At 48.5% G+C, this 18,098-nt stretch overlaps 5 protein-coding genes across 5 annotated transcripts; 3 read left to right on the forward strand and 2 right to left on the reverse strand.

Moving 5' to 3' along the window:
• The first annotated feature begins 1,638 nt into the window (after positions 1 to 1,638).
• On the forward strand, positions 1,639 to 4,694 carry BDW43DRAFT_320413 (putative C6 transcription factor). Its single transcript, XM_032049075.1, has 4 exons — positions 1,639 to 2,497; positions 2,556 to 3,209; positions 3,266 to 3,540; positions 3,609 to 4,694. Exons 1-4 carry the CDS (start codon positions 2,219 to 2,221, stop codon positions 4,012 to 4,014), a joined length of 1,614 nt encoding a protein of 537 aa, XP_031905533.1. The 5' UTR covers positions 1,639 to 2,218; the 3' UTR covers positions 4,015 to 4,694.
• A 2,373-nt stretch (positions 4,695 to 7,067) lies between these two features.
• On the reverse strand, positions 7,068 to 9,603 carry BDW43DRAFT_122949 (high affinity methionine permease). Its single transcript, XM_032038091.1, has 9 exons — positions 9,264 to 9,603; positions 8,960 to 9,199; positions 8,808 to 8,903; positions 8,680 to 8,755; positions 8,432 to 8,618; positions 8,089 to 8,357; positions 7,902 to 8,038; positions 7,588 to 7,840; positions 7,068 to 7,532 (listed from the first exon to the last, which is right to left on the reverse strand). The coding sequence occupies exons 1-9, from the start codon at positions 9,514 to 9,516 to the stop codon at positions 7,301 to 7,303; spliced, it is 1,743 nt and encodes a 580-aa protein (XP_031905534.1). The 5' UTR covers positions 9,517 to 9,603; the 3' UTR covers positions 7,068 to 7,300.
• Positions 9,604 to 10,399: 796 nt separating this feature from the next.
• Positions 10,400 to 13,776, reverse strand: BDW43DRAFT_306544 (putative ubiquitin conjugating enzyme; the record flags this gene model as incomplete). The annotated part of the gene is made up of 2 exons (XM_032046046.1): positions 10,400 to 13,560; positions 13,614 to 13,776. The coding sequence occupies 2 exons, from the start codon at positions 13,774 to 13,776 to the stop codon at positions 10,400 to 10,402; spliced, it is 3,324 nt and encodes a 1,107-aa protein (XP_031905535.1).
• Positions 13,777 to 14,465: 689 nt separating this feature from the next.
• On the forward strand, positions 14,466 to 17,561 carry BDW43DRAFT_262437 (uncharacterized protein). The gene is made up of 6 exons (XM_032040423.1): positions 14,466 to 14,720; positions 14,778 to 14,854; positions 14,925 to 15,039; positions 15,096 to 15,631; positions 15,686 to 15,823; positions 15,874 to 17,561. Exons 1-6 carry the CDS (start codon positions 14,646 to 14,648, stop codon positions 16,919 to 16,921), a joined length of 1,989 nt encoding a protein of 662 aa, XP_031905536.1. The 5' UTR covers positions 14,466 to 14,645; the 3' UTR covers positions 16,922 to 17,561.
• Positions 17,509 to 18,014, forward strand: BDW43DRAFT_306546 (alpha/beta hydrolase; the record flags this gene model as incomplete). The annotated part of the gene is made up of 2 exons (XM_032046047.1): positions 17,509 to 17,599; positions 17,707 to 18,014. The coding sequence occupies 2 exons, from the start codon at positions 17,509 to 17,511 to the stop codon at positions 18,012 to 18,014; spliced, it is 399 nt and encodes a 132-aa protein (XP_031905537.1).
• Positions 18,015 to 18,098: the final 84 nt, after the last annotated feature.

Genomic DNA, 18,098 nt, shown 5'->3' on the forward strand with positions numbered 1-18,098 from the left:
ATAAAAACAAAGCCATTTCTTACCTAGAGCATCATATCTTTCTTATTGATGCACCTACCATTCGACTTGAAATGCCACGTGGCGAATGGTCTAGTCCTGCACCGATAATGGGAATGCGGGACTAGCCAGCATCGCCTCCTGGACTATCCCGCCGTGCCTCAGGGCGCGGCACGGCTGTTTGCGGATGGCATCGTTCCTTGGTCCTCAGGCATCTTTCAAGAGGTTGTATAGTCGAGTTCACACGGTATGATGACACGCGTGGAAAACAGCACAGATCAGCGGAAGCGGCCGCCTGACTTCACCTCAGAGAGGGTGTCGGGCCACTGCGCTCATAGGAACTTCGCTCGATATAGTCCAAACATTAGGATGCGACTGGAAGGGATCCCTGGCTTCTGTGAGCGGATAACCTGCCTTCGGCCAGCGGCGTAGTGGCAAGTTACACTGAGGCCAATCCTGTCCAACGGACACAGACAAAGAGATATAGTGGTGTTACCGACAATGTTGTTCGAGACCGGGTTCAGATACGCGAGAATGACGACACATTCTTTTTGTGTGGTAGCGTGCAACTTGGGAGACGTGACGCCGCACACTGCCCCTAAGGGGTGTCCGCCTAGGTTAAATGCCCCGGGGCGGTTGGTTGTACGTGGGACGGGGCTTGAATATTGGGAGAATGCCCGCGCGGATATATTTTCGCATCATCGTGGGCAATGAATGGTTGATATAGGCGGTTGAGTAATCATACAGCAACCGTAGAGACGCCTGGGAAGTCCAGTCGTGATCCATTGTTACTCAAGGAGTTGGGATGGGCTTTTGTTGTTCATTTCGGGATCTTGTGAGGATATGTGGATAGTTTTGTTTATGTCTACGCCCGAGAGGATCTTTTAACAAAGGCTTTTCCGCAGTGACCTAAGGATCGGTGATCGCGACAAGGCGAATGGGGGTACTGCACGTATAGGAGGCAATTGTACAAAACGATTGGCTAGGCGATTTGGGGGGCTGTCTAGTGTTGTCTTGCTTGGATGGGGTGTAGGTTGAATCGGAGAGCAAGGCGGGCGAGGACTCCGGAGTACTTCAGACATGGACGCAGTGTAATAACCATTCAAGGCTTAGTGGAGTTCGTGTGGATGAAACGAGTGGAGATGTCGTCTCTCGGGGACCTCTTTCGGGAACGCGTCCTCGCCTATCACACCAATTGATGATTATCCACTTTGCCCCCACCCCCAAAAGCCCCAGGCGAAAGTGGTGGAGATTTGCGATCATGCCACAACCCTGTATAATTTTTGATGCTGATTGGAAACAATTGAAACCCGGAGGACTGGATCAAGGTCGCCGACCGTCTGGACGGCGTTTGACATGCGTCACCGAATACAACTAACTGCATGTTGTGTCGAATATGTGGTATAAGCCCGGACCACATGCAACCGGGTCTTGAGAGTCGCACGGCGTGTGATCAGCGGAAAGTCTCACAGTGGCTCGCACAGACACGGTCCTCGTCGACTTTCCTATGGCCCTGGACTGGTCTTTTAGCCACCCTCTCCTTACCTCGATGAAGTCCCGATCCCTTTATATGACAGGTATGCATTGTGATTCAGGCCAAAAGTCGGAGAATAGCCTTTTCAGCTGAGCTCGTATCCTGATTCTGCAGTTCTGCCGTACATCGGGAGTGGGTGGAGAATTTGAGGCGCGCCGGGATGGGATCCAATGGCCTGGGTCATTGTATGGCACGACCATGTGCTCGTACAGTAAGCCGAGCCTCCCGTGAAGATTAAGGCTGGACGTTGGACAGTGAGAGTCTAGACAGCCGGGGAAGGGTCGGGGAGTTGAAGGATTCCGTGATGCATGTCGTGTTGCTCCTAAAAGAAGGACGCCGAACAGAATCTCACGCTCTTATCAAATATTCGATCAATGAATCTTGGGGGATGGAAAAGAAGGAACGGGATCCATTATGAGGAATTAAAGTGGAACTTGTCGCCGAATGGTTGGTCGCCGACTCGGGGATCTCGGGATCGACGAATTAGTGACTGGCGGTAATGACATCCGAGATATCCATAACAAAGTTATCTTTATACATTGATACATAGATGGAACATTCCATGCCTCTTTTAGCTCAGAACCCCAGCTTTTAACTTAGTTCCTGCTGTGTCACCCATAAACGCCACATCCCGTCTTTGTTTCTTCTTTGAGCGATACTATTTTATGATACTACATACAGTATACCATGCAGGACCCAACCACCCCGTCCAAACCCCCCTCATCCCGGCCGCCCTCTTCTCTAGCTTGTGTCCCTTGTCGCCGTCGTCATTTAAAGTGCGATGCCCTGATGCCAACGTGTACTCGTTGTCAATCCTCCAATATAGAATGCCGTTATGTTCGGTCGAGACGAGGCCTACGTACCAAGCACGAGAACCATCACCCCCAACGCTTCGCTGAGGAGATGTTGACCGCAGAAGACTTCGCTGAATGGCTCAATGCCACCACGTTGGCCACAGACTTAGAGGTAGGCTGACAAGCTACCTATTACGGCAAAGAGCGGCAAGGGCTAACGAAAAAAACAGGCAGATCCAGCACTGCTTCAAGGGCTTGACACGCCTCCAGTATGGGACGTCCCTTGTCTCCAAGAGAGTACAACTACCTGGCCAGCGCCGGAGCCTCTCCCAACGACCGCCGAGATAGCTTACGATCCCATGGTCCAGCTGTACTATCAAAACTTTCACCGGTCGCACCCTTTTTTGGTTCCGAGAAAGATACTTCATTCTTCGCTCCGCCACCAGATACCTCCATATATCCCCGCAATTATGCGCTATATTGGCGCACATTACTATCCTGATGCAAGGTTCAAGGAAGAATTTCGACCAGCGGCGCACGATGTCCTGTTAGACTCCACCCCGCGGGACGGGTTTAAAGTCCAAGGACTACTGTTACTTGCGATCCTCGAGCATGCTCATGGCCAAGAAGAGACCGCCCGATTGAACATGCAAACAGCGATCGAGCTTGCCCTCGAGCTGGGGATGAACCGCTCCAATTTCTCCCGCGTGAACTCCCAAGGTAGCTCAGTGCTGGCCGAAAGTTGGCGCAGGACATATTGGGAACTATATGTTGTAGACGGTTTGTTGGCTGCCATGCGAGATCAAAGCTCGTTCCGCCTTTTTTCTCAAAAGACGGACGTACAGTTGCCTTGTGCCGAGACACTCTACAATTCCGCCAGAGAGGTATGAGCGCCCTTAAGACCCGGTCAAGATGAGTGAGAGTAGCTGACATGCGGAAGATCACCCCTACCGCGGGAACACTAGAGGATCTCAACGAAAAGTGGTCTATGGCCCAAGACAGTTCCACCTTCAAATATCGAATTGAAGCTGCGCGGAATCTCGGGTTGGTGATGGAGATTAACCGTTCACTTGATATCAACCTTGAGGCACGGGTAGAAACGGTTGACGCTATGCTCGTTTCGTCGCTGATGCAGCTACCCTCATCGCAGAATAATTCCTTGGACAGCTCGAACCTAGACGAAATGCTATTCCAAGCAGAGATGATCGACTATCTGTAAGGGCCCTTTCGCATACGCCACCCCGCCATTTTGGTACCATTCAAGGAGCTAACAGCATCAACAGGGCAATAATTTACCTGCATCATCCTCGTTCTAGCATGAGGTTTGCCTCTTTCCAGGCTCGCACATGGTGCACCCGGCTTCGAATCTGCAACACTAACCCGGCACCCACGGATCTGGATCTACACTCTCATAAGTTTCTGCGGGCAGCAGATCAATTGTCGAATCTTGTTACTCTGCCCAGTGCGATCAAGTCGCGTACGCCCTTCTTCACATGCGCTCTGGCAATGTGTGTGATTGTGCATACGGCGGCCTGCCTGATCAATTCTACTCCTGACAAGGTTGACTCGCTAAAGGCACGGATTCAACTGAGCATTGGGGGCTTGAACATGTTAGGGAAGTCCTGGCCGTTGGCAAAGATGGTGAGGCAGCAGATGGTAAATATGTACCAAGAGGTGGGGTTGCGATGAGCCAATCGAGCTCCAATCGAGTTCCCCCCCATTGCGGTATACCCCCCCATCAATGCCGCGCATCCAAACTCGAGGGAGACACGAATCAACTTTACCAGATATTTGCCGGTAGATCTGGAATGTATAACATACAAATACGTACCGGTACACATCCCACTCAAGTCCGACGAAACTGATCGTCTGACGACGATAAAGGAAAGCCGAGACCACCTAGCTCAGTCTAATAACAAGCGACTGATCTCCATTTGGGGGAAGCCTTTTATATCCTTGGCTACCTCATCAAAGAGCGTGAACGTTGGTCGATTCTTGTCTCTAAGAGGCCTCCAGTGTCGACTTGACCCTGCTGGACGCACACAAATTAGACACAGAACACATACTTTCGAAGCCACCGGCCGGCTAGGCTCGGCGACCTATAAGTGGCCAGTAGTATTTTTTAAAATATATGGTGGTAGCTCGCCTGTGTGCTGTGGAGATGAATTGAACAACTGCAAACAATGCTTCCAGCTACTATATCACCCATCGATGTGTTGTCAATGCAAAGAAATTCGGAAAGCGCCACACGGAGGTGATCAATATAGAATAGGATGGCCACTCGAGATAATGCGATTTTTGAATATCAACAACGTGAAGAGAAAAATAGGAGAGGCCAAAGGTCTGCGATTACGCGAAGTTGAACAGTATGAACAATGTCTGGCGTAGACGGCTTTACTTTTGATCGTAGCGAGATCAGTCAGTGCCGGATTGGAAGACTGCAACAATGCTGATACGTCGCCCCGGCACCCCCCTTAAGTCACATTCTCCTATTGGAATGCAATAAATCGGAGGTTACGCCTGTCGACAATAATGACGAGATCGAACTCGACTGATAATGGGGTTGTCCTTTCTCTCCAGAATTAGGAAAGATCGGCTTGAATGACAGGTCCTGTTTCAGGTATGACATATCTACTATGATATGCCCTTCATCCGTCGGCCCTATAGTGTATCAGCTTTCCTCGATGCCACTGGGAAAAGAAGCCGGATTCAACTCTGTTCTTCGGGTGGTTCCTCCTATAGTTCGACTCGTGATGTCGGTCTGATAGGTATAAGACCTCCTTGCATAGGAAAGGTTCATCTGATTGGATAGGGAAAGTGCGGTCACAGTTCTGCAGATACAACTGCCTGATGGTAGGAGGTCGCCCTGTCATGGTTCACTTTGGCATACAGTCGCCATGAACCGACGGAACCGATACTGTGTATACAACGAGGATAATGCGCATACCTTAATCACAATCGACTCGGTTGTATTTTTGATCTATTTGGTGCCATCCAGAGGATCCGTCCAAGGGTACTTTCCTGTATGGGCCTTCACAAAGCTCAGGTCGTTACGGCCCCGTTTGAAGAAGCCCGTAACTGAGCCGAAGCCTGTGCTCAGGACCATCCTCTTTCTGGAGAGCGTGGAGTACCATCCCATGGGCGACAGCACATCCTCTGTTAGGACTGTCGTTAAAAAATATCATTCTTCTTTCAGTGAAAGGTTGGCGCCCATCATAACATACGGTGCCGTTGCTCGGATGAGTTGAATCCTGGCTGTATTCATTCGATTGTATCGGTTTAGCCTTCTCTGCAGATGATTCACTAGCGACGAGCAAGCCGCGAATCCTCTGATGAGGATAACCTTCTGGGATATTCATCAGAGATATCAGAAGAGGAAAAAAGTCCGGAACACTGAATGTAATTTTTAACCTTCCCGGCGACACCTTTCAATCGTGCCTGATCAATCTGATCTAACATCAGAAGTGACACGCCATCTAGACATGGCTTGGAAGATAGCTTTCGAATCTTCCCTAGCAGACATTTAATGTTGGCTGCGTTAGAGAGAAAATGCAAAGGAGAAGCTTACTGGCCCAGATACAGACGACTCTTCCGAAACTTCTTTTCTTGGTTCGGCTTAAGACCCTGGATGAAGAAACGTTCTGGCTTCAGGGGTGGAGGAGAGGGGTGTAAATAGATGTCAATGTTTAGCTTGTGCTTCGTCTCGAATTGTAAGACCAAATCATTCACGATTCCCTCACTCTTCACATCGTTGCTCTCTAAGTAAGTCTCTTTTCTCAAGCGCTTGAGTATGAGTCTTTCGAAATCGCTCGTTGAGATAGCTGGATCCGCACAAGGCCCCTATAACTAAGTCAGCTATAGGAATCCCGGTTGGCTATCCAGGGAGAAGTTGCTTACCAGCCGGCCCAACCCCAACCCCTTCTCTCTCCAACCGTAAAGGGCCGTACTTTTCGGCTTTGTAAGTGATTGCGTCTACAGTTCCGCCTCCAGCGTCGACAAGGATGAAACAGTCGTTTGGCTGATAACAACAGCTAGATCAGACCAATAAAAAAGAAAGCAAAGTTAAAGCAGCCTGACCAGTACTTCATCAGTCTTCGCTAGGACGTATGTTAGTATTTTAATAGAAAATATATTATTATTTAATAATTAAAGCCTCAGAAACCTCCACCTCGCAACCAACCACTTCCTCTTTAACACCGATCACTACAAAAGTAACATCATTCCCACGTGGGCCTCGTTCTTGTCCCGTCGGCTGCCCAAGGCACTCGTACCGCTCGTTCCAACCGCGCCGGAAGACCATACCTATGGACCAAGCAGCCTTCAATACATGGGGGCGAATAGGACAGCGTATGGCAAGCAAGAGAGCGACTATTCGCCGACATATTCAACTCTGCCCTGAACATGAAATGCGAGCTCCTCACGAGCAATGACCGTTTCGAAATCGTGCTCTACGGATTCGGAGCCCTGTTCAACGAAGATGCGATGATCGCGGAGACTGCCAGTGGGGCTGGGTGTCTGGGCTCCTACCGGCCGTTTATGCGTATTCTGCATGCAGCCCTGGTCTCGTTCAGTCCCGGATTCCCGTGAAGTCGGACCATGATGATACGGCTCTGATGTATTTGCTCAGCAAGGCGATTGCGATTCTGAGCGTTGAGGGATATTATGTTCCGCGCTGGTTACTTACGTTCGAATTCTGAGATGGTTTCACTCGTCATTGAGCTTGAGGGAATGTAATAAATACCATTGAGTTGAAGATTGGGAGCCAGAAAGAGATACTAGTGCTGCTCAAGTAGCTTCTAATTGATGGCCTTTGCCCTCTTGAAGGTAAATATTACAAACAAATGATGTGAACCGACCAAGAGTAATTTTTATTGCGACGCTGTGATTTGGACTCAGCGTTGCAAGAATATTGTATTACACCGGACGCTTCAGAACGATCAACGATCATAGAAACCAGAAAAGCACCCAGCTCTGATTATCTCACCTCCGAATCCCCATCGCTACTACTTTGCACCGCCCTCCTTCTCACCCTCCCAGCGGCATCGTGCTCAGCATCCCAACTGGCTAACCGATCCTTAGGCACCTTAACCAACTTATGCGCGACCTCACCATTCTCGAGGCGCAATACTGTCTGCCGGAACTCGTATCCGCTCCATTGAGGGAGAACCTTAATCCAAAAGTAGTAGTACGCACAGCAGAATGCGATGCTGAAGTATGAGTTAGTATATTTCGTAAGAAAGAAGAGAAGAGGGAAAGACATACACTCCAAGCCCCACAACGATATACGTTGCATACCAGAAACTGACATCTCCGCCGGTTGCACCAGCTGTGGGTGGATACCAGGGGGCGACGATCATGTATAGGTTCGATAAGATCGAGAAGAGCACGGCGATGTCCCAGGCGCGGTATTCTGAGCGGGGGAATCGGAGACGTCGGCGGCGGACTCGGGTGATCACGAGGCCGATGGCGAGTAGGAAGGCGAAGAGATTCAGGGGGTATATGCTCAGGTCGACAACTGGAGGTTGTTAAATTTGAGGGAGATTTGTATGGTTAATGAGTGAGGAAGGGGGGCTGACCAAAATTGAAGGCGTCGCCGGCTGGCGGGGCGAGGATCATTAAGAGTGTTAGGGCCCATTTGAGGAAATATGGACCTAGGGGTGTGCCGAACGGTTTGGTAGACGTCCAGAAGGTGGTGAAGGGGAGCACACCTTGGCTAGTTTGGGTCAGAATGTGTCAGTTTAATTGAGATGGAGGGTGCCATACCGGCCACATTCTCGGATCATACGAGATTGTCCAATGAGAACAGCAAGTAGGTTTCCAAATGCACTGAGGCAAATAAGGAAGTTCAGGGCCCGGGATGCACCGTGGTTTCCGAATACTTTCTCGAAGAAAATACTGGCTGCAACGACCTTTGAGTTGAGTATCTCTTCTTTCGATGCGGCGGAGAAGTAGGCGACATTCGCTAGGATGTATAGGGCGGCTGTGATGAAAAGGGATAACGGGGCACTCCAACGGAGAATCTTGATGGGGTTCTATGCGACTTGAGTTATTGATGTTTGAGGTAAAGTTATATCGAGTGCTGTCTGCTGTCATGGGTGCAGCGTACCTTTACTTCATTGACAACATTGAAGGCGTTCTCATATCCCTGATAAGAGAACATAACCTTTACAAACGCATTGGTAGCCCCGTATACGGTGGCCGACGAACTGCCATCAAAAGCATTTCGGAAGTTGAGGGTAGGATCTTTGATTGAGGTGTGACCGCCGAGAACGACAAGACCAGTTATCCCAATACTACTCAAGGATTAGCCTTGCTCTATGACATATGGCAATCATAGAGTAGAAACGGACGTACAAAACCAGTGTAATGAGCTTGACAAATCCGATTGCGTTTGCGAGTCGAAGCGACCATTTTGTATCAAACACCAGGACTATTCGCGTTTAGTCAAGATCCCTAGGGATACTTAATGGCCAAGGACGAACATAGTACCGCCACTGTATAGGATGCAATAGCAACGCCTTTAAGCTTCCAATCAGTCGACTCTGTCTCCGCTAATTTAAATAAATACTGAGCCAACACTAGTTCACCAGTTAGTCTGGGTCAATTGCGATATTGACCAGTAGGGACTACATACCCACGGCGTTACTGCTGCTGAATGAAAATAGTACAGTCTGCATCGCAAACACCGTTGGAACGAGATACTTGGGTCGAGGATACGCCTGTTCCAAGTATACCACTTCTGATCCAGACCGACTGGGAAAATACGAAGCGAACTCGAGGTAAACGGACAACGTGCTGGAGGCCATCAGGTATCCAATTGTCCAGTAGAATAAGCTTAAGCCAACCGACCCGGCTCCACGTAGGACGGAAGATGCTACCGTTTGTCTTAGATTAGCTGCTGACAATCATCGGATGAAATGTGATTGGGCTCGACATACGAGTGGAGAAGACACCCGTTCCGATCATCTTGCTCAGGTTCAGAAACACCACAGTAACCGAGCCGACCGAGTAACCCAGCGGTGAATTGACTTCTATTGGGGCACCGCTCGCTTCCTGATACGTGAGCTTGGAGGAGTTGAGGCCTCCTTCTGCAGTGTACTGCAGGCTCCCAGTGTCAATGATACTGTCATTGTCGGATCGCTCTTCACCTTCTGTGGGTGCTGCTTTGGTGCTGAAGAGAGGGAATCCCATTGTTATTTTGATCCCTTAGGTTGTCTCAATGGAAGTCGGTCGCTAAGAGTCTCGGGATCTGCGAATAATATTTATCTGCACATGTACGAAGCCCAGTATCCCCAACCCCCAGTGCTCATGATGGGATTCCATGACGTGATTCTTTATCTATCACGGCTTTATCCAACCACAGCTGTTAAGTGTAAAATAATATTCTTGGAAGGGGCCCGAGATACGCGTATGAGTGGCTAAAAGAAGTGAGCCAAGGCTTGTCAGTCATGGCGGATAATAGACAGTGACATTTAAAGTTAAGTGGATAAAGACTGGGGTTACATTGACAAGCTTAAAGGGATTTCTAGACTCCTGGGTATGCAATGGGGGTAATTGGTCCGATATGATGAAGCGGCACGAAAGCGTACATTGAAACGTATGACCAAGAACCAGTCACAAAAGAATCAAATAAAGTCGAGAAGACTTCCCAGTGTTTTTGTGAGCTCGTGGGTGCTGTTAGGATTGCACGATCGCCGGGGTGGATGAGCGCATCGCCGCTAAATCTGCGCCATTCGGTCGCCATTCGCCGTAAACACGGATCTTTGCCTCATGTTTGGGCAAATAGGATTGCTAGAATTCAAGGAAGGAGGCCTAAGGAGCATAGACCTGTGTTTGTTCGATTAACAAGTTTGAGGGTCTTTTGTTCATGGAGATGAAAGAAGGCATTATCAAATGAGGAATGCAGACTGACGAGAAAAGAGAAGCACAATTTTCCGAGTGGCAAGGTCAACCATATTTCCAGAGATTGTTGACTGAGGTTGGACGCTAGGCTTCTCTTCTCGAAGGTAATGGGAAATGTGTAGTTACAGACTCTTGGTTACAATCATGAAATTCTCCCAGGAGTTCCTCCATTTCACCATGAGACTCGAATAAGGTCATCAGGAACCTTCCACCCATGTAATCGACACACCCTCACATACGCAGAAACAGCCTCGCCCACGGAGTAATCCAACGTGTGTTCTTTCTCAAGCCGTGCTGGTACCGGGTCCGTGCTGGTGAGGGCCATGCGAACTTGCAGCAAGACGCTCTCTATACTGGAAGCTGGTGACCAGCCGGAGCTCGTTAGTAGTTCCAAGCACATCGCCCCTCCAGCAGTAACATGGCCACCACCGCCTCTGCTAAACGGCAGGAATCTTGGGCGGATGACGCGGACGAAAGGAGGCGACATAGGAAATTGGGCCAGAAAACGCAATTCCAACACAACGGACGTCAAGCCCGCCTCTTTTAGGTCCTTGGCCAGCGGAAGGGACGGTTCAAAGCTATGTAGCTCCACAATCCATTGGTAAACATTATTCACCATGTTAGGATTAACGTACCAGCCAAGGGTATGCAACGGCTCTCGTTCCTGTAATTTCAATGTGGCTTGGAGATGCTTTTGAAGAGATTTAGTAGCCAATGTTGTCGCGTATTGGGGTGGACCTAATAGCTTCAGGGAAGACTCATCTAAGCTTCCGGGTCGAAAATCGGTCTCAGACAGGCCATGGAGATCTTCGTTTGTCGCCTCATTGTCACTATCATTGCTATCGTCACTCTCTTGACCTTCTGATTCAAGGAGCCAGTAATCATCTGCAAGTGTGGCGACACTATCCGGGTCTTCATCAGAGAGCAGTATACCATCATCAGAAAGCTGGCCATCAGGTGTGCTATTTTGAGTCGCTCTCCCAAAAAAGTTGCTACTGCGTGATTGACTATCCGATATATCTGAAAAGAGGGCTTTGTGGTGACTGCTCACAGCAGAGATTGGTAGTATGAGACGCTTGCTGTTGGGACCAACAGCGGCATGTCCAGGATCCTGGGTGTAAAAGTCTGATGGTTTAACACCCGATTCTCCCAGTTTTAAACATTCATTCTTGTATGCAATGATGAGGTATCTTGGCTGAATCCAATCCAGCTGATCTACCACGTAGTATCCATTGCAGGTCACAAATTGCATGGGAGCATTGACCACCTCATTTAGGGACAGGGCCATCTGTATATTCAAAATACTATTCGGCCAAGACAGGGAAGCGGACCCTTGAGAAGCATAAGTCACTGAGTAATTGAACTGTGGGGACATATACACGCCATCCCCTGAAGAGCGGCCGTGTGCAACAGTCTTAAAGTGCAGCCCTTCCCGTAGAATGCTATGCCAGTTATATAGCGGGCTTCCGTGCCATGCGAACAGAGTAGGATACAGTTGGTTTTGGCTGGATGGTTGTGACCTAACCGCGCTCACAAAGCGCTGTTCCTTATCTGGGGCTCCCTGCGCGAGCCTGAACTGTGCATAGCCCTCCAGCCCTGATATTTGATGTTCCGGATTGTCCTCATACCTGATACACGATCGGTTTGATGCAACAATCCACCGCAGGGCATAAAGAGCAGACGGGGATATTCTTTCACCCCATGATGCCAGCGACCTCTTGGAATTAGCGTTAGGATGGCTCAAAACAAATGACCGCATCTCGTCAATATTGGGAAGTGTGTCCAAGAGCATCACCATTGCCTCGCATTTAACATTGTCGGGTAGATCGTCGAAGCATTCTTTGTAACATACAAATTGCACAAGGTCCCCGCTTGTGAAAGGCGGGCTGTGGCCATGTAGCGCCCATCGGGTAACTGGGGATGATACGACGATAGATGGCAGCAGATCCGCGTCCTGCACTCGACAATGCCACTGAGGTTGACAGGTGCGAAGGTTTGAGCCGTGTCGCGTAATCATAATCCAATCACCCTCTCTCAAATCAGGCTTCCCTTCGGCAAGGAGCTCCATTTTGTCCAGGTTGAGCTTTGCACTGTATATTCTCTCTGTGCGGCGCTTGCCATAGGCTGTAGGAACCACCATTCCGAGGCCAGTAGGGAAGTCTTGAAGGCGGTTATATGCCGCTCGAGAATAAGTGAAACTGACAAGCATGTCGATAACGTACGGTTGAGATACTATTTTCCACTCTAGACTCGGCCCCATGCCAAGTTTCATGTACTGGTACAGACACAGACTTTTTGAGCAGACATAGGGCATAAGCGCCTCAAAGCCCGCTTCAACCTTGCAATAGCAGTTTAGGCAGAACTCCGTGCACTTTACAAATCTGCGAAGGGTGAACTGCATGGCAATCAGAGGAAAGGATAATTGAGCCTTACCCTCGGAGATATGGTCTGCTCGAAGAAAGCGTGGTGTGATATCGTTCCATGTCTCTCGAACAAAATACAGTTCGCGTGTTAACTCTTCAGGGTCTGCCATTTTGCCTTGGCTATTGTTTGAATAGAGCTCAGCCCCTGTCCAAGTAAAGTTATGTTGGAGACGTTGTCGCACCAAGCTGACAAAATGTGTGTTGAGTAGTGTATGGATTGAGTCGCCAATGAAGAAAGATTGCAAATCTGGGCCCTGATTTGCAACCTTCCCGGGTATCTCAGAGTCTGTGGAATCAAAAGCCTGTATGGCAGTTGCTACTCCAGGTTTGTATGAGTCGCAAAGACCGACACGCATCCGAATCTGTGGTGACCTTGAAGGAGATGTCCAAACAATCTCCTCTAGCTGACGGTAGCCTAATGGATATCGCAGAAGCAGCACTAAATACTGCGTGGGGTGAACATTCCATGCCTGCATCGCTACCTTTGAAATCGCAAGCTTCGCTATCCGACAAGAGATTGAGATAATTAGGGATTCGGTTACTTCTCCAATGAACCCGACCCGATACCCAGCCTTTTTCACAGCGCCCATGTCTGACCGTATTTGCTTCAACACCTCTAACCTGTCTGGCGTTGAAAGACATATGGATCCATAATCAACGTCCCAGTCGTCGTTATCGTCATCGGAAGGAGTCTCACTCTCTGTAGCATCGTCTTCTTGGATTGGATGTGCGCTGCCATTTCCCAGAAGAGCGTCATCTATACTGTCGCTGACGCACTCAAGAAATTGATGGATCGGGAAACCCGCAAATACTGGTTGTGTGCTATCAAGGACCTGCGATACAGCCTCAGGGATATTATCGCTCGCAGCAAATGTGAAGTATGTATGATCATCGGGGTAGTCATATGTATCTGTTTTTCTAGAGTTGAGTGACGCTGAATCGATTAGATCCGGATGTACATACCAAAGATTGAGGTCTGTAAATCAATGGTGTTGCTGCTGAAAGGTACCATGTAGGTAAAAAGGATTGAGCCATGCTCTTCACCCGGCCTCACATTCCTTAAACGAGGAAAACGTCCAGGGACTGAAGCTTGCGCAAGATCCCTCTGGAAGTCCTTGCGAGGCATGGTATATCACGTTAATGAGTAGAGTAGATATAAATACATTTATTTAAGGAACGACTTGAACGATGAAAAATAAACGGACTGCGGGGGGAGGCGTTATGAGGAAGAGATGATGGTAGGTTGATGTTGATATGACAATGAAGCCCTGCCACTCGACCGGAAAAGCCTGGTTGAGGCCTTGCTGCCTGGGCCATGCAGTACACTTCACTGTCCGCAACGTGGAACCCCTCATTAGCCTTGACTTATTGCTTTGGTTCCCTTTTCCATATTGTAATTTGCAACGCTATACTCTCGTAGGAATTCTCACACTTTTCCGTCCGTCATTCAGCCATGGATTTGAAGTCTTACCAAGCATCTACAGATATTATTTTAAAGGCCTTGGCGCCCATAGAATGGCCTTGTCCGTCATTACTGAGTCATCCATGTTTTATAGTCCACAACCACAGGACTATCTAAGTACTACTACTGCAACTACTTACTACAAGTAATTAGTAGTACAAGTTACTGGGTAACACTTGAGATACATCTCATTGGCTGGATGACATTACTAAGCTGTATATCTCAAGCCATGAACAAGTGTGCATAAAACCCTCCTTTCGGAACATTACTCCGCCCCGGACCTTGGATTTGCATGACAAATGTGATTTGTTCGACAACCAGCATCTTGCCAATGCTCAAATGCCCATGCCATACTCTGGTTCTACGAAGGCAGCAAATGTTGTCCATGCTTACAGCAATATGACGGAATAATCTACTCGGAATCTGAAGCCTGACTAGTAAACAATCACGTCTAAGAACGCCCTGGACCGTTTGATTTGACACGTGATTCATCAACTGGCTCTATATACATTGCCATATCCGATATACCCGAGATGGATGCTCACCTACCATCAAAGCGTAGACGGATTATCACTTCTTGCTCCGAGTGCCATCGCAGGAAACAAAAGGTATACTGAAGGCTGCTTTCTAGTTCTATTCAACTCAATCTGACTGACATTCGCTAGTGTGACCGGAGATCCCCATGTAACAATTGCCTAGCACGGAAGGTTGCGAAGAAGTGCGTGTATAATGCATTCCAGAAGTAGGTGCTTCAATATCGTAGTTTCTTTCTTTGGGTACCATAAAGCGTGATCTTCTAATGCCCTTAGTAGTCCTGGCCAAATACCGGAATCAGCAGAGGTGTTAGAGCCTGAGAATCCCCGAGGCTCGGGAGATCTCGGGTACTCCTTGATTGCCGGGAGTAATGCTTTTGTAGGGTTGAAAGAAGTCAGTTTTGCACGAGAACAGCCTATATCTGTGCATCTTCGTTAATAAGTGAACAGATCTTGCAAGACGATGACGAGTTTCAGCACATAAATTCCGCTCATAACCGTCCTTTCCGCTCGCCTATCTTGAAGACGCATGCTCGTGCGCTCATATCACAGTTACCCTCAAGTCAAGTACTGCAACAGCTTGTGGCTATATTCTTTTCTGAGGTGAACTGGCATTATTATATATTGGAAAGGTTTTACTTCGACGACCTCTTCTCACGATGGCAATCTTCGGAAGGGGGCTCTGTCAAGTACCTGACTCATCGAGAACTATCTCTGGAGTTGCAATACTTCGCAGCTGTCCTATTCCAGGTGGTGGCCCTCTCACTTCAGTTTTTACCACCTGATGCCCTTGCTTTGACTCAGTTATCATCGAATGAACTTTCTTCATCATACAAGTATAGCGAGATAGGGGATGAGCTAGTAACAGTATTAGGTAGACATGGTGTTGCGCTCACCGCTGTACTGGCAGACTTTCTGAGGGCATCCTGGCTTAAAAACCTTGGGAGGGGCATTGAAGCATGGCATAGTGCGGGAAACGCCATTAGGTAAGTTTCGTCTACGCCTGTGCCCCTTGAGATTGATAATTGATGCCAATTAAGGCAAGCACTGGAACTCAATTTACACCGGCACCACGAAATACACCAATCAAGCCCGGACAATATCGAACAGACCCTGAGCATGATCTGGTATGGCGAATACAAAAAGCGCATATGGATTAACCTGTTTGTCTGGGATAGGTAAGGGGAGAGCAGACCCGCTGGTGCTTTCTATGCTAAAAGAAATGAAGTCTCATGGCCATGATACTTGGCCGTCCTCGAACAATTCACTCCGATGATTGTGATATGAAACCGCCAATCGACTGTAATATTCCCAAGGATCCTTCAAAAACAGTACCAATGACGGTTCAGCCAGGTGAGCCTCAAAATGGGCCCACCACAGTATCAGCTTCTCTATTTCGATATGCATTGGCGGGCAAGTATCATGAGATGAGGGCCCTGAAAGCAGACAGGCCTCATCCCAAGGACCATGCTATCATTCAAAACCTGCACGGGCAGGTAAAATCCTTGCTAGAAAATGTGCCCCCTTATCTTCGATTCAAAAATCCGGACACTTTCTGGGACGCAGAATATCCGTTCCTACCCCAGTTACGCGAGGAGGTTTATATGACAGGAAACCTGTTTCTGATGTCATTGCACAGACCACATGTCCTTGCTAACGCAGAAAGCCGCAAGGCTGCATTGGAAGCCTCGTTGGCCACCTTGGAGTCGCAGCAGCGCTTTTTCGGACAAACGAGTGAACATCTCTATCCTTTTTTTGGGCTTGCCTTCTACACCATAGATGCGTCGATCCTATTGTCGATAATTGTGGCATCGTATCCACCGCAGGGCCATGAAGCGAGACAATACGTCTATCATATCCTCCAGCAGGCGGTTGAACGATTGTCCCAAATACAGGCTTACAATCCAGTAGCGAAGTCAGGGCTCGGTATAGTTCAACGTTGCTATGAAAAATTAAAGGAAGCCTGTCATACCCCTAACAACACTTCTATCGCACCCTCATCATCTGCTGCCTCGCCTCGATATGAGCTGCAAAACCTTCTTCTCGAGCTGAATAATCGGAATAGTGCAGCGCCGAAAGACTTCCAGCCAGGTTTTGCCTCCCCTAATAGGCCCACCGAGCTGGAACCTTTCATGCCAGACTTTGCTGCTGTACCCGATAGCTTCAGCGAAGCCTACTGGCTAGATCAATTAAATCTCATCCAGGCGTCACCCGCTATTGGGCAAGACGGCGATATGTTTTGGGATTCTCTGTTGTTCGGTCGCAACATTTTTTAGTCCAGTGCCTGTTTCAAATTACTACATATAAACCTGCCATCTCAAAAAGGTCTATCCATGTGCGCTGTTCGCGATTGGCGAATAGATATACATCGTTGCGGCTGATGCTCTGCAGTCGCCAGAATGACACTCGATTTCTGAAACGGGGGTTGGTTATCTCCATCCCCGACAATCAATTGAATATCCTCCTTCGCTCGGTTTCCTTTGCTTCAGCCGAAGACGTGAACCCCTTACCTTATCGTCGATCCAACGCACTGCAGGTTTTTGTTGGACGACATTCTTTTTGGGTTAGAAGGGAAAGTAGATCTTTTGAGATACTTTTTATTGTTATTATTTTTAATGCTATCATCATGAGTATACAAATTCCGGGCATGATTATATTCAATTTTATGAAATCGCCACCCATATATGACAGGATAAGCTACATGCAACGATAAATAATGGAAGCGTCCACAGCCTTTGTGCGAGGAGAACGAATGAATGCAGGCTTGTTTATAACACGTCTGGACTCTTCCGAATCCGATCTTCTAATAAAATTTCGGGCGAGATTATCGCCGATGGTAGCAAAAGATGTGATAACTGGAGTAATGACCCCGAAAACAGGACCCTTCGCCACGAGGCCTTCGGCCGAAGATCTATCAACCCCCTCGAACTACAAATACAAGGGTCACCCTAGTCGTAATTCATGACAATTCAATCATTATTACAAGTTCCTTCAATTATAGCTATGAGTTTACTTAATATCTAATCAACACTGCAATGTCGGCCATCACCATTTTCCAAAGGCCCTATCAACCTGGCCGGCCGCCCCTTCAAACCCTCCGCCACGACTACGGGTAAAACATCGGCTCTGATAGTCATACACCCAGGCGGTGGTGTTAAAGAGCGAACCGCTCGTCTGTATGCCAGAAAGCTTGCCACCAACGGCTTTACCACCTTCTGCTATGATGCCTCTTACCAAGGCGAGAGCGGCGGGTCACCGCACTCCCTGGAAGACTCCAGCGAGCGTCTTAGTGACATATACGCAGTAATTGGCTACCTCCAGAACCTGGACACCATTGATTCAGATAAGATTGAGGTTGTTGGAATCTGAGGTGGAGGCGGGTACTCCGTGGCGGCTACGAGGCGGACCATCGGCTAAAAGAAGTTGCTACAGTCAGCATGGTTAATATCGGAG

This window comes from Aspergillus alliaceus (assembly GCF_009176365.1).
Source record: "Aspergillus alliaceus strain CBS 536.65 unplaced genomic scaffold BDW43scaffold_3, whole genome shotgun sequence".
Taxonomy (NCBI): domain Eukaryota; kingdom Fungi; phylum Ascomycota; class Eurotiomycetes; order Eurotiales; family Aspergillaceae; genus Aspergillus; species Aspergillus alliaceus.

Bases quoted from the DNA above. Each gene is read 5' to 3' on its own strand.
- BDW43DRAFT_122949 (XM_032038091.1), bottom strand. From the start codon at position 9,516: ATGGGATTCCCTCTCTTCAGCACCAAAGCAGCACCCACAGAAGGTGAA. The intron at 9,200-9,263 runs GTATGTCGAGCC...GACAAACGGTAG, and splicing joins AACGGGTGTCTTCTCCACTC to CATCTTCCGTCCTACGTGGA. The intron at 8,358-8,431 runs GTACGCTGCACC...CAAGTCGCATAG, and splicing joins ATGTTGTCAATGAAGTAAAG to AACCCCATCAAGATTCTCCG.
- BDW43DRAFT_320413 (XM_032049075.1), top strand. From the start codon at position 2,219: ATGCAGGACCCAACCACCCCGTCCAAACCCCCCTCATCCCGGCCGCCC. The intron at 2,498-2,555 runs GTAGGCTGACAA...CGAAAAAAACAG, and splicing joins CGTTGGCCACAGACTTAGAG to GCAGATCCAGCACTGCTTCA. The intron at 3,210-3,265 runs GTATGAGCGCCC...GACATGCGGAAG, and splicing joins TCTACAATTCCGCCAGAGAG to ATCACCCCTACCGCGGGAAC.
- BDW43DRAFT_262437 (XM_032040423.1), top strand. From the start codon at position 14,646: ATGGATGCTCACCTACCATCAAAGCGTAGACGGATTATCACTTCTTGC. The intron at 15,040-15,095 runs GTCAGTTTTGCA...ATAAGTGAACAG, and splicing joins CTTTTGTAGGGTTGAAAGAA to ATCTTGCAAGACGATGACGA. The intron at 15,632-15,685 runs GTAAGTTTCGTC...ATGCCAATTAAG, and splicing joins AGTGCGGGAAACGCCATTAG to GCAAGCACTGGAACTCAATT.